Source organism: Ammospiza caudacuta, chromosome 26 (assembly GCF_027887145.1).
Source record: "Ammospiza caudacuta isolate bAmmCau1 chromosome 26, bAmmCau1.pri, whole genome shotgun sequence".
In the NCBI taxonomy this organism is placed as follows: domain Eukaryota; kingdom Metazoa; phylum Chordata; class Aves; order Passeriformes; family Passerellidae; genus Ammospiza; species Ammospiza caudacuta.
The window spans coordinates 3680823-3694612 of record NC_080618.1 but is presented as its reverse complement, the minus strand read 5'-3'; the positions used below and the strand labels follow the sequence as shown (position 1 = coordinate 3694612).

The 13790-nt window shown below is 49.5% G+C and overlaps 1 protein-coding gene across 1 annotated transcript; it reads right to left on the bottom strand.

The window, feature by feature from the left end:
- Positions 1-4279: 4279 nt before the first annotated feature.
- On the bottom strand, positions 4280-8774 carry NKX3-1 (NK3 homeobox 1). Its single transcript, XM_058820072.1, has 2 exons — positions 8534-8774; positions 4280-4662 (listed from the first exon to the last, which is right to left on the bottom strand). Exons 1-2 carry the CDS (start codon positions 8772-8774, stop codon positions 4280-4282), a joined length of 624 nt encoding a protein of 207 aa, XP_058676055.1.
- Positions 8775-13790: the final 5016 nt, after the last annotated feature.

The following is a 13790-nucleotide window of genomic DNA, read 5'->3' as shown; positions in this document are numbered from 1 at the left end:
AAGAGCAGGGATGGGAACATTTTGTAACATTTTCCCTCCGTCCTTCCCTCTGTCCTTCCCTCGGCAATCCGGGATCCTCGGGGGCTGCCCGGCCCTGGCAGAAAAACGGAGCTGGAGATAGGAAAAGTTACTTTTCTGAAAAGTTATTGTCCTGAAAGTGCCAATCGCAGAGGCACGGCTCGGCCCCCGGAGCGCAGAAATTCTGATAGCGAGAGAAAAATTCCCAGCTCCGAGTTCGGCGTCCTCCACTCCCTGCCCTCCCTTCCCTGCAGTTTTGCCACGGAATTTTCGCCTCCTCTGCCTGGGAGCTCGGAGGATTCAGCAGATGAAAGAGAAATCCCAAAAATTCCTGTGGAAAAGGGGAAAACCCGGGCAGTTCTTCCCCTTCTTTGTTGGCTGCTCCAGGAGGGAATTTTCATTTTCATGGGAAGAGCAGGAATCACAGGAACACTGCTGGAGCTTCCCAGGGAAGAAACCTCGGTGGATTTTAATTGCAGGAGATGAAATCTGCTCCAGCAGAGCTTTGCTGAGTTAGTCCAGCTGAGAAAATGCATTTCCAGCTGAGAAAATCCATTAAAATTCATTCAAGGAAGTATTCAGAAAATATTTAAGGAAATATTCCTTAATGTCCAATGTTAAGGATGTTTTCCATCTACAAAAGGAAGCGATAAAGGAAATCTCCTTTTCTCGTGGAATCGATGAGATTTTAAGTATAATTAGTTTTTGAAATTTTGAATTTTTGCTGTTCTCTGAGTGCAAATGGGAAATTTCCCCCTAAAAACGACTCGTGGGGATTGTCCCGTTGCTGTTGTGGTGCCCCAGCGCTGGGATTTGGGCAGCTCCAAGGAATCCCGGGGTGATTTGGGGCTGGAAAACCACAACCGCCACCCCGAAATTGCATTTTCAGTGGGGATTTGCTGCTCTGCAGGTCCCGGAGCGCTCGCAGGGCCAACACCCGGATATGCAAAGCTCGTCTGTCATTGTCCCATTGTCCCATTGTCCCTGCCAGGGTGGCACCCGGGGCACCTCCGGCTGGGGAAGGGATCTGGGCACCTCCAGGGACGGGGCAGCCGCGGGTGCCCTGGGAATTCCCAGAGCGCTGCAATCAAACGCTGAATTAAATGCAATTAAAATGTCTTTGGTTATTTCAGTGTCAGTGGTTTGTGCTGGGACTGAAAATCCCACCCCTGATCTGATCTAGGAAGGGCAACGCAGAGTTCGAACACCCCAAATTTAGGGGAAAAAAAAAATTACATTTTCCACCTAAAAATGCGGTTTTTACCAGGAGGGGCTCCAAGCTCCATCCAGAGCAGATTTGGGCACTTCCAGGGATGGGGCAGCCACGGATTCCCTGGGAATTCCCAGAGCACTGCAATCAAACACTGAATTAACTGATATTAACATTTTGGGCTGGTTTTGGTTATTTCAGTGTTAGTGACCAGAGAAGTTTGTGCTGCCACTGAAAATCCCACCCCTAACCTGCTCTAGGAAGGGCAACGCAGAGTTATAACACCCCAAATTTAGGGGAAAAAAAAAAATTACATTTTCCACCTAAAAATGCGGTTTTTACCAGGAGGGGCTCCAAGCTCCATCCAGGGCAGATTTGGGCACTTCCAGGGATGGAGCAGCCACGGATTCCCTGGGAATTCCCAGAGCACTGCAATCAAACACTGAATTAACTGATATTAAAATTTTGGGCTTTTTTGGGTTATTTCAGCGTTAGTGAGGAGCAAACTTTGAGCTGCCACTACTGCCAATCCTTCTGCTCTGAATTTAAGGAAAAACTGGATATTTTCCTCCCAAAAAGCCAGGAGGTGCTCCAAGAATTCCCCAGGGCAGGAAGGGCCAGGTGGCCTCAGCTCCAGCCTGGATTTGGGCGCTTCCAGGGATGGGTTGCCCTGGGAATTCCCAGAGCACTGCAATGAAAATTTGGGGCTCTTTCTCAATTATTTCAGTGTTAGTGATGAGACAATTTCATGCTGCCACTACAAAACGCTGCCACTGCAATCCCTCCCTTCTGGATTAATGAAAAACCAAATCTTTTCCACCTAAAAAAGCCATTTCTACCCAGAGGTGCTACAGGAAAGGACGTAGTAGAGTCAGGGCAGGTAGAGCCAGGCACCCTCAGCTCCAGCCTGGATTTGGGCACCTCCAGGGATGGAGCAGCCACGGATTTGCTGGCAATTCCCAGGGCACTGCAATCAAACACTGATATAAAAGTTTCTTTGGTCATTCCAGTGTTAGTGATGAGACAATTTCACGCTGCCACTACAAAACATTGTCACTGCAATCCTTCCCCTCTGGGTTTATGGAAAACCAGACCTTTTCCACCTACAAAAGCCATTTCTACCAGGAGGGGCTCCAGGATTTGACATAGAACAGGCAGGGCAGGTAGGGCCAGGTGCCCCTGAGCTCCAAACCTCATCCAGCCTGGATTTGGGTGCTTCCAGGGATGGAGGGGCCAAGGATTCCCTGGGAATTCCCAGAGCACTGCAATTAAGATTTTGGGCTCTTTTTCAATTATTTCAGTGTTAGTGATGAGACAATTTCACGCTGCCACTACAAAACATTGTCACTGCAATCCTTCCCCTCTGGGTTTATGGAAAACCAGACCTTTGCCACCTACAAAAGCCATTTCTACCAGGAGGGGCTCCAGGAGTTGATGCAGTACAGGCAGGGCAGGTAGGGCCAGGTGCCCTCAGCTCCAGCCTGGATTTGGGTGCTTCCAGGGATGGCTTGCCGTGGGAATTCCCAGAGAACTGCAATTAAGATTTTGGGCTTTTTTTCACTTATTTCAATGTTAGTGATGAGACAATTTCACACTGACACTACAAAACGCTGCCACTGCATTCCTTCCCCTCTGGATTTATGAAAAGTCACCTAAAAAAGCCATTTCTACCACGAGGAGCTCCAGGATTTGACATAGTACAGGCAGGGCAGGTAGGGTCAGGTGCCCTCAGCTCCAAACCTCATCCAGCCTGGATTTGGGTGCTTCCAGGGATGGAGGGGCCATGGATTCCCTGGGAATTCCCAGAGCACTGCAATCAAACACTGAATTAACTGATATTAAATGTTCTGCAGTTATTTCAGTGTTAGTGATGAGACCATTTCACGCTGCCACTACAAAACCCTCTGAATTTATGGAAACCAGACCTTTTCCACCTAAAAAAGCCATTTCTACCAGGAGGGGCTCCAGGAGCTGACGTAGTAGAGTCAGGGCAGGTAGGGCCAGGTGCCCTCAGCTCCAGCCTGGATTTGGGTGCTTCCAGGGATGGCTTGCCGTGGGAATTCCCAGAGCACTGCAATTAAGATTTTGGGCTCTTTTTCAATTATTTCAGTGTTGGTGATGAGACAATTTCACGCTGCCACTACAAAACGCTGCCACTGCAATCCCTCCCTTCTGGATTTAGGGAAAAACAACTTAAAAAGCCATTTCTACCAGGAGGGGCTCCAGGAACTGATGCAGTACAGGCAGGGCAGGTAGGGCCAGGCACCCTCAGCTCCAGCCTGGATTTGGGCACTTCCAGGGATGGAGCAGCCACGGATTTGCTGGGAATTCCCAGAGCACTGCAATCAAACACTGAATTAATTGATATTAAAGTTTCTTTGGTTATTTCAGTGTTAGTGATGAGACAATTTCACGCTGCCACTACAAAACCCTCTGGATTTATGGAAAACCAGACCTTTTCTACCTACAAAAGCCATTTCTACCAGGAGGGGCTCCAGGAACTGATGCAGTACAGGCAGGGCAGGTAGGGCCAGGTGCCCTCAGCTCCAGCCTGGATTTGGGCACCTCCAGGGATGGAGCAGCCACGGATTCGCTGGGAATTCCCAGAGCACTGCAATCAAACACTGAATTAACTGATATTAACATTTTGGGCTGTTTCTTTGGTTATTTCAGCGTTAGTGATGAGACAATTTCACGTTGCCACTATGGAACATTGCCACTGCAATAACTCTCCTCTGGATTAAGGAAAAAACACCAAAAAAGCCATTTCTACCAGGAGGGGCTCCAGGATTTGACGTAGTACAGGCAGGGCAGGTAGGGCCAGGTGTCCTCAGCTCCAAATCTCCTCCAGCCTGGATTTGGGCACTTCCAGGGATGGAGGGGCCAAGGATACCCTCGGAATTCCCAAAGCATTGCAATCAAACACTGAATTAACTGATATTAAATGTTCTTTGGTTATTTCAGTGTTAGTGATGAGACCATTTCACGCTGCCACTACAAAACCCTCTGAATTTATGGAAACCAGACCTTTTCTACCTACAAAAGCCATTTCTACCAGGAGGGGCTCCAGGAGTTGACGTAGTAGAGGCAGGGCAGGTAGGGCCAGGCGCCCCTGAGCGCCAGCAGCGACATTCCCGGGAATTCTGGCGCTTCCTGCCGCGAGTCCAAGCGGCTCATCCCGGCCACCACCTGTTTCCTCTTGGTCTTGTACCTCCTGTTCTGGAACCAGATCTTCACCTGGGTCTCGGTGAGCTGCAGGTGCCGGGCCAGGTGCGCTCTCTCGGGGGCTGACAGGTATTTCTGGTGGCTGAATTTGCGCTCCAGCTCGATCACCTGGCTGTGCGAGAAGGCGGCTCGGGAGCGTTTGCCCGGCCTGGGGGGCGGTGGGGCCGCGGAGGGGCCGCGCTCGGGCAGGAACGGCCCCGGCGGCGCTTCTGGAAGGGAAAAACGGGAAAGAAACGCTTGGAAAAATCCCCATTGGGGAAAGATTCCCACTGGGATAAAAATTCCCACTCGGATAAAATTCCCGCTTGGACGCAAATTCCCTCTTGGACGAAAGTTCCCTCTTGGACGAAAATCCTCGCTTGGATGAAAATCCCACCGGGACAAAAATTCCTACTTGGGCAAAATTCACACCTGTACAAAAATGTCCACTTGTGCAAAAATTCCCACCTGACAAAAATCCCCACTTGGATTGGACACAAATTCCCACCTGGATAAAAATTCTCACTTGGACTAAAGTTCACACCTGGAAAAAAATCCCCACTTGGACAAAAATTCCTACTTGGACAAAATTCACAACTGGAAAAAAATCCTCACCTGGACAAAATATTCCCGCTTGGACACAAATTCCCACTGGGAGAGAAATTCCCACCTGGGATAGGATTGGACATCTGGACAAAAATTCCCAGTTGGATATAAATTTCCACTTGGACAAAAATCCCCTCCTGGACAAAAGTTCTCACTTGGACAAAAATTCCCATGCAGAAAAATTCCACCTGGACGAAAATCCCCACTTGGACACAAATTCCCGCCTGGACACAAATTCTCACTTGGGTAAAAATTCCCACCTGGACAAAATATTCCCATTCAGAAAAAAGTTCCCACTCGGATAAAAAACCCCACCTGAAAAAAATTCCCACTTGGGCAAAAATCCCAACTTGCACAAAAATTCCCACTAGGATAAAAATTCCCACCTGGACACAAATTCCCATTGGGACAGAAATTCCCACCTGGGACAGGATAGGATAGGATAGGACAGGACATCTGGACAAAAATTCCCACTTGGACACGAAATTCCCACCTGCACAAAAATCCGAACTTGGACACAAATTCCCACCTGGACAAAAATTCCCACTGGGAGAGAAATTCCCACTTAGGATAGGATATGATAGGACAGGACAGGACATCTGGACAAAAATTCCCACTTGGACACAAAGCCCCACCTGGACAAAATTCCCCTCCTGGACAAAAGTTCTCACTTGGACAAAAATTCCCATGCGGAAAAATCCCACTTGGACAAAATCCCCACTTGTCCAAAAATTCCCACCTGCACAAAAATCCCCACTTGGACAAAATATTCCCACTTGGACAAAATATTCCCACTTGGACACAAATCCTGGCTTGGAAAAAATTCCCACTTGGACAAAAGTTCCCACCTGGACAGAAATTCCTACTTGGACAAAATTCACACCTGGACAAAAAATCCTCACCTGGACAAAGTGTTCCCGCTTGGACACAAATCTCCACTTGGACAAAATATTCTCACTTGGACACAAATTCCCACCTGGACAAAAATTCCCACTTCCAGGGAAGTCTCACCCACAACAGCTAAAACCCCTCAGATAAATTTATTTCCGGAGTTAATCCCTTTTTGAGCGTTATCCAAATGGAAATCAGCCAATTCTTTTGGCTTTTGGCCATTTCTCCGTTTATTTTCTTAAGGTGTGAACAGAAGCTCGAGAAAACACCCAAGGGATTGAATGAATTCCCAGTTTGTGAATCCTGGTTGTCCCTGGAATCCCAGAGCTTTTATGTCGGAATTCCTGTTAACAGAATTGGGCTGGAAAGCCAAAATTCCCCTGGCAGGGCTGTCGGAGCCAGAGCTGGTGCTGGAGAATTCCAAAGGGATTTGGGGCTGTTTGGGCAGGGAAAGGCTGACTCCCCTCTCCAAAAATCTTGTCCCCAGATTCCTGTGTCCCACTGGGATTTTGGGATGCTGCTTCTCCCCCTCTGGGCAGCCCCTTCCCAAGGTGCCTTTTCTGGGATCTGATGAAAGGGAATTTCTTACTGAAGCTTTTGTAGAAATGCATCAAATTGGGTTTTTAGCAACATTTTAGGCAGATTCTGAGCTTGGAGCCCTTTGGGGCACTGGGGAAAGGTTCTCACTCAGTCTCTGAATTCCTTATGCTCCTCTGCTCCAGCTCAGACATTCCTGGAGTTTAATCCAAGAGTGGCTCCAGCAGCTGGGTCTGGATCCTGATCCATTCCTGATCAATGCTCTGACACCCCTGATCCATTCCTGATCAATCCCTGATTCATCTCTGATCCATTCCTGATCAATCCCTGATTCATCTCTGATCCATTCCTGATCAATCCCTGATTCATTCCCTGATTCAACAAGCACAGCCACTCCTGATCCATTCCCAGTCCTCGACCCAAGCACAGACTCTCCTGATCCATGCTCAGACACTCCTGATCAATCCCCGATCAATCCCTGATCCAAGCACAGCCATTCCTGATCCATGCCCAATCCATTCCCAATCCATTCCTTATTCCAGACTCAGACAATTCTCGATCAATTCCCAATCCATCCCCAACCGAAGCGCAGGCTGTCCTGATCCATTCCTTATCCCAGACTCAGACATTCCTGATCCAATCACGATCCTTTCCAAATCCACCCTCGAAGCACAGACTGTCCTGATCCATCCCTGATCCATTCCCGATCCATTCCCTGATCCAAGCACAGCCGTTCCTGATCCATTTGTGATCCATCCCTGATCCAAGCACAGCCGTTCCTGATCCATTCCTGATCCATTCCTTATCCCAAGCACAGCCGTTCCTGATCCATTCCTGATCAATCCCTGATCCATTCCCTGTCCCAAGCACAGCATTCCTGAGCCATTCCCTGATCCATTCCTGATCAATCCCTGATCCATTCCCTGTCCCAAGCACAGCCATCCCTGATCCATTCCTGATCCATTCCAGATCAATTCCCAGTCCATTCCCTGTTCCAAGCACAGCCATTCCCGATCCATCCCAAATCCACTCCTGATCCATTCCCAATCCATTCCTGGTCCATCCCTGATCAATTCCCTGTCCCAAGCACAGATGTCCCGATCCATTCCCAATTCATCCCCAGTCCACCCCTGATCCATTCCTGATCCATTTCTGATCCACCCCTGATCCATTCCTGATCCGTTTCTGATCCACACCTGATCCATTCCTGATCCGTTTCTGATCCACACCTGATCCATTCCTGATCCACTCCCGATCCATTCCCTGTCCCAAGCACAGCCATTCCTGATCCATTCCCAATCCATCCCCGCTCCATCCCCGATCAATTCCCAATCAATTCCCAATCCATTCCCTGTCCCAAGCACAGCCATTCCCGATCCATCCCCGATCGATTCCCGATCAATTCCCAATCCATTCCCTGTCCCAAGCACAGCCATTCCTGATCCATTCCCAATCCATCCCCGCTCCATCCCCGATCAATTCCCAATCAATTCCCAATCCATTCCCTGTCCCAAGCACAGCCATTCCTGATCCATTCCCAATCCATCCCCGCTCCATCCCCGATCAATTCCCAATCAATTCCCAATCCATTCCCTGTCCCAAGCACAGCCATTCCCGATCCATTCCCGATCCATCCCCGATCGATTCCCGATCAATTCCCAATCCATTCCCTGTCCCAAGCACAGCCATTCCTGATCCATTCCCAATCCATCCCCGCTCCATCCCCGATCAATTCCCAATCAATTCCCAATCCATTCCCTGTCCCAAGCACAGCCATTCCCGATCCATCCCCGATCGATTCCCGATCAATTCCCAATCCATTCCCTGTCCCAAGCACAGCCATTCCCGATCCATTCCCGATCGATTCCCGATCGATTCCCGATCGATTCCCAATCCATTCCCTGTCCCAAGCACAGCCATTCCCGATCCATCCCCGATCGATTCCCGATCAATTCCCGCTCCATCCCCGATGGATTCCCGCTCCCTCCCTCCCGCCCCAGCACAGCCGTTCCCGTTCCGTTCCCGTTCCCGTTCCCGTTCCGTTCCGTTCCCGTTCCCCCGGCTCACCCGGCTCTGCTCCCCGCGCTGTCCCGGGGGCTCCGCTGGGCTGGGGACCCTCGGGGGGCGCTCCCGTGGCCGCGCTGCCCGCGCTGCTCCCCTCGGGGGCCGCTCCCCGCTCCTCGTTCCCGCTGCCCGGGGCTCGCTCGGGCTCCCGCAGGATGTCCTGGATGAGGAAGGAGCTGCGGGGCCGTGCGGGGCCGGGCCCGGGGGAGCCGCTCATGGCCGGGGGGGTGCGGGCCGAGCTCATGCCCGGGGCTCGCTGCGGCCCCGCCCGGCCCTGCCCGCATTTATCCGGCCCGGGCCAAACCTCCCGGGGCTGATTGGAGCGCCCGCACGGTCCCGCCCCTGCCCGGGGCTCGGCTTTGGGGCGCTGCCTTCCCCATCCCGCTCCCGGAGTCCCTCCTGTGGATTTGGGGGGTCACAGCCGCCCCTCCGCGCCTCCTTCGCTCTCTCTGCTCACAAACCCCCCCCCGCACCTGAAGACGAGCGCGTGGATTTGGGATCAAATGCGTCCGGGCTGGGATTTTTTGGAAGAGCATCCTTGGAGGAGCTCTGCATCCATCACCCCGGTCCCAGCTCTGCTCCCCTCGCTCACGGGAGCTATTTGGGAAAACGCTCCCACGAGCGTTTCCACCCCTGAGCTCTTCGGGAAAATGCTGCTTCCACAGGGAAAAGCACGGAAATAAAATGGTTGGGTGGTTTAAAAATTTATTTTGAGGGTTTTCCTCAAATGGGAATGATTTCCACCCCTGAGCTCTTTAGGAAAAATCTGCTTCCAGGGGGAAAAGCACGGAAATAAAAGGGTTGGGTGGTTTTAAATTTGTGATGGGAATGATTTCCACCCCTGAGCTATTTGGGAAAGTGCTGCTTCCACAGGGAAAAGCAGAGAAGTAAAATGGTTGGGTGGTTTTAAAATTTATTTTGAGGGTTTTCCTCAAATGGGAATGATTTCCACCCCTGAGCTCTTTGGGAAAACGCTGCTTCCACGGGGAAAAGCAGAGAAATAAAAGGGTTAAGTGGGTTTTAAATTTATTTTGTGGGTTTTCCTCAAATGCATCCCCTTTGATGAACTCCCAGCGTCTCGGAAAACGGGGAAATGTCAAAGCTTTGCAAAGCTGCCTGGGGATGATTTAAAAGCCAGGGAGAGCAGCTCCAGAGGCAAATCCTGGCATGGAAAAGGCTGAAAGTTCAAGTCTGAACCTCAGACTAATCCCTCAGGTCATTTAAGAAGCCTCAACACCTTTAACAACAAAGTCTCGGTCACCCAAAAGGAGCAAAATCCAAATAAAAACACAGAGGGAGCCGCCTGCTGGAGCAGATTCTGTCCTGAGGATCCGATTTGTTTGTGGTTGTTGGAAAACAACCCCAGCAGCCTCGGGATCCCCCGGATGTGGGAAAAAAAGGGATTAAAAATTCACCTGGTGCCATCCCAAGGCAAATCCATCTCCTGGGGAAGGTCCCGTGGGAGCTCTGGGGATGCTCATGAGCAGAATCCCTGAGAATTGCGGGCAGTTTCTATTTAAATAAATCTCTAAATATGAATTTATCTCTAAATATGAATATTATCTCTAAATATATAATTTATCTAAATATAAATTCATATAAATATGAATTTATAAATATGAATTTATAAAAAAAATTATTTATTTACTCCTCCACCTCTGCTGTCTCCAAACCCCTTTTCCTGCTGGAATATCAGCCCTGTTGCCTCCTTTAATTCCCAAACCCATCCCCTTCAGCCCGGCCTGGCTTTTTTTTTTTTACCCTTAAAAAGGGAAACAAAAGATTTTCCTCAAATCCCCCACGGGCTTTGTTGATTCTACAGGAGGTGTTTGGTTACAGCCGCCGGTTTGTGCAAACGCGCCCCAAATTTGGCTTTTCCAGCCCTTTTTTCCTTCTGCAGCCTCTGGTTTGGGAATTATCCCCCCAAGCTTGGGAAAGCTCAGGGGCTGCAGTGGCTGAGCCTGGGTTTGGGCAGAGAAAGGGAATTTTGGGCAGAATTATGGAGGAATTGGGAAAATCCTGAGCTGGGAGGGACCCACGGGCTCATCGAGTCCAAATCGTGCCCTGGGCGATCCCAACAATCCCAGCCCGTCCCTGGGGGCTTTGCCCGGAGCTCTCACCATTCCCAATTCCAGGCTTTTATTCCTGGGGGAAAAAAGAAAATAATTCCTTCCTTATTTCTGCCTTCATTTGGGGGAGATTCCTGGGATTTGTGGCTGGAGCTCCAAGGAAAATCCCGGTGTTGTTGGGGATTTCAGGTGAGGGCAGGGAAAAGGAATTCCCTGTGGGATTGCAGGGAAAATGGAATTCCATGTGGAGTTGCAGGGAAAAAGATCTTGTGGAATTCAGGGAAAAGGAATTCCCTGTGGGATGGCAGGGAAAATGGAATTCCATGCGGAGTTGCAGGGAAAAAGATCTTGTGGAATTCAGGGAAAAGGGAATTCCCTGTGGAACTGCGGGGAAAATGGAATTCCATGAGGAGTTGCAGGGAAAAAGATCTTGTGGAATTCAGGGAAAAGGAATTCCCTGTGGGATGGCAGGGAAAATGGAATTCCATGTGGAGTTGCAGGGAAAAAGATCTTGTGGAATTCAGGGAAAAGGAATTCCCTGTGGGATGGCAGGGAAAATGGAATTCCATGCGGAGTTGCAGGGAAAAAGATCTTGTGGAATTCAGGGAAAAGGAATTCCCTGTGGGACTGCGGGGAAAATGGAATTCCATGTGGAATTGCAGAGAAAAGGGATTTTCCTGAGGGATTCAAGGGTGAGGAGAATTCCCTGTGGATTTACAGGGAAAAGGACCCTGTGGAATGCAGGGGAAAGGGAATTCCCAGTGGGATTGAAGGGAAGAGGGAATTCCATGTGGAATCACAGGGAAAAGGAATTCCCTGTGCAACTGCAGGGGAAAGGGAATTCCTTACGGAATTGCAGGGGAAAGGGAGTTCCCTGAGGAATTGCAGGGAAAATTAATTCCCTGTGGAACTGCAGGTGAAGGGAATTCCCAGTGGAATTGAAGGGAAAAGGGAATCCCTGGGGAACTGCAGGGAAAAGGAAATTCCCTGTGGAAATGAAGGGAAAAGGACACTGTGGAATTGCAGGAAAAAAGGAGTTCCCTGTAGAATTGCGCGGGAAAAGGATTTTCCTGTGGAACTGCAGGGGAAAAGAGAATTTTCTGTGGATCTGCAGGGAAAAGGACCCTGTGGAATTCAGGAAAAAGGAATTCCCTGTGGAATTGCAGGGGAAATTAATTCCCCGTGGAACTGCAGGGAAAAGGACCCTGTGGAATTCCAGGTAAAGGAATTTTTCTGTGGAATTGCAGGGGAAAGGGAATTCAAGGGAAAAGGGAATTCCATGTGGAATCACAGGGAAAAGGGAATTCCATGTGGAATCACATGGAAAAGGACCTCGTGGAACTGCAGGGAAAAGGGAATTCCTGTGGAATTGCAGGGAAAAGGGAATTCCCTGTGGGATTCAAGGGTGAGGAGAATTCCCTGTGGATTTACAGGGAAAAGGACCCTGTGGAACTGCAGGGGAAAGGGAATTCCTTGCGGAATTGCAGGGAAAAGGGAGTTCCCTGAGGAATTGCAGGGAAAATTAATTCCCTGTGGAACTGCAGGTGAAGGGAATTCCCTGTGGAATTGAAGGGAAAAGGACACTGTGGAATTGCAGGAAAAAAGGAGTTCCCTGTAGAATTGCACAGGAAAAGGATTTTCCTGTGGAACTGCAGGGGAAAAGAGAATTTTCTGTGGATCTGCAGGGAAAAGGACCCTGTGGAATTCAGGAGAAAGGAATTCCCTGTGGAACTGCAGGGGAAATGAATTCCCCGTGGAACTGCAGGGAAAAGGACCCTGTGGAATTCAGGAGAAAGGAATTCCCTGTGGAACTGCAGGGGAAATGAATTCCCCGTGGAACTGCAGGGAAAAGGACCCTGTGGAATTGCAGGTAAAGGAATTTTTCTGTGGAAATTGCAGGGGAAAGGGAATTCAAGGGAAAAGGGAATTCCATGTGGAATCACAGGGAAAAGGGAATTCCATGTGGAATTCAAGGGAAAAGGGAATTCCATGTGGAATCACAGGGAAAAGGACCTCGTGGAACTGCAGGGAAAATGGAATTCCATGTGGAGTTGCAGGAAAAAGGGATTTTCCTGTGGGATTCAAGGGTGAGGAGAATTCCCTGTGGATTTACAGGGAAAAGGACCCTGTGGAATGCAGGGGAAAGGGAATTCCCAGTGGGATTGAAGGGAAGAGGGAATTCCATGTGGAATCACAGGGAAAAGGAATTCCCTGTGCAACTGCAGGGGAAAGGGAATTCCTTACGGAATTGCAGGGGAAAGGGAGTTCCCTGAGGAATTGCAGGGAAAATTAATTCCCTGTGGAACTGCAGGTGAAGGGAATTCCCAGTGGAATTGAAGGGAAAAGGGAATCCCTGGGGAACTGCAGGGAAAAGGAAATTCCCTGTGGAAATGAAGGGAAAAGGACACTGTGGAATTGCAGGAAAAAAGGAGTTCCCTGTAGAATTACGCGGGAAAAGGATTTTCCTGTGGAACTGCAGGGGAAAAGAGAATTTTCTGTGGATCTGCAGGGAAAAGGACCCTGTGGAATTCAGGAAAAAGGAATTCCCTGTGGAGCTGCAGGGGAAAGGGAATTCCCCGTGGAACTGCAGGGAAAAGGACCCTGTGGAATTGCATGTAAAGGAATTTTTCTGTGGAAATTGCAGGGGAAAGGGAATTCAAGGGAAAAGGGAATTCCATGTGGAATCACAGGGAAAAGGGAATTCCATGTGGAATCACATGGAAAAGGACCTCGTGGAACTGCAGGGAAAAGGGAATTTTCTGTGGAATTGCAGGGAAAAGGGAATTCCCTGTGGGATTCAAGGGTGAGGAGAATTCCCTGTGGATTTACAGGGAAAAGGACCCTGTGGAACTGCAGGGGAAAGGGAATTCCATGTGGAGTTGCTGGGGAAAGAGAATTCCCTATAGAGTTGAAGGGAAAAGGAATTCCCTGTAGAATTGAAGGGGAAAGGAATTTTCCTGTGGAATTGCAGGGAAAATTAATTCCCTGTGGAACTGCAGGGGAAAAGGGAATTTTCTATGGATCTGCAGGGAAAGGGAATTCCCTGTGGAATTCGGGGAAAAGGAATTCCCTGTGGAATGCAGGGAAAAGGGAATTTTCTGTAGAATTGCAGGGAAAAAGGGGATTTTCTGTGGATCTGCAGGGAAAAGGACCCTGTGGAATTCAGGGAAAAGGAATTCCCTGTGGAATTG

Bases quoted from the DNA above. Each gene is read 5' to 3' on its own strand.
- NKX3-1 (XM_058820072.1), bottom strand. From the start codon at position 8,774: ATGAGCTCGGCCCGCACCCCCCCGGCCATGAGCGGCTCCCCCGGGCCC. The intron at 4,663-8,533 runs GTGAGCCGGGGG...TTTCCCTTCCAG, and splicing joins AGCGCGGGGAGCAGAGCCGG to AAGCGCCGCCGGGGCCGTTC.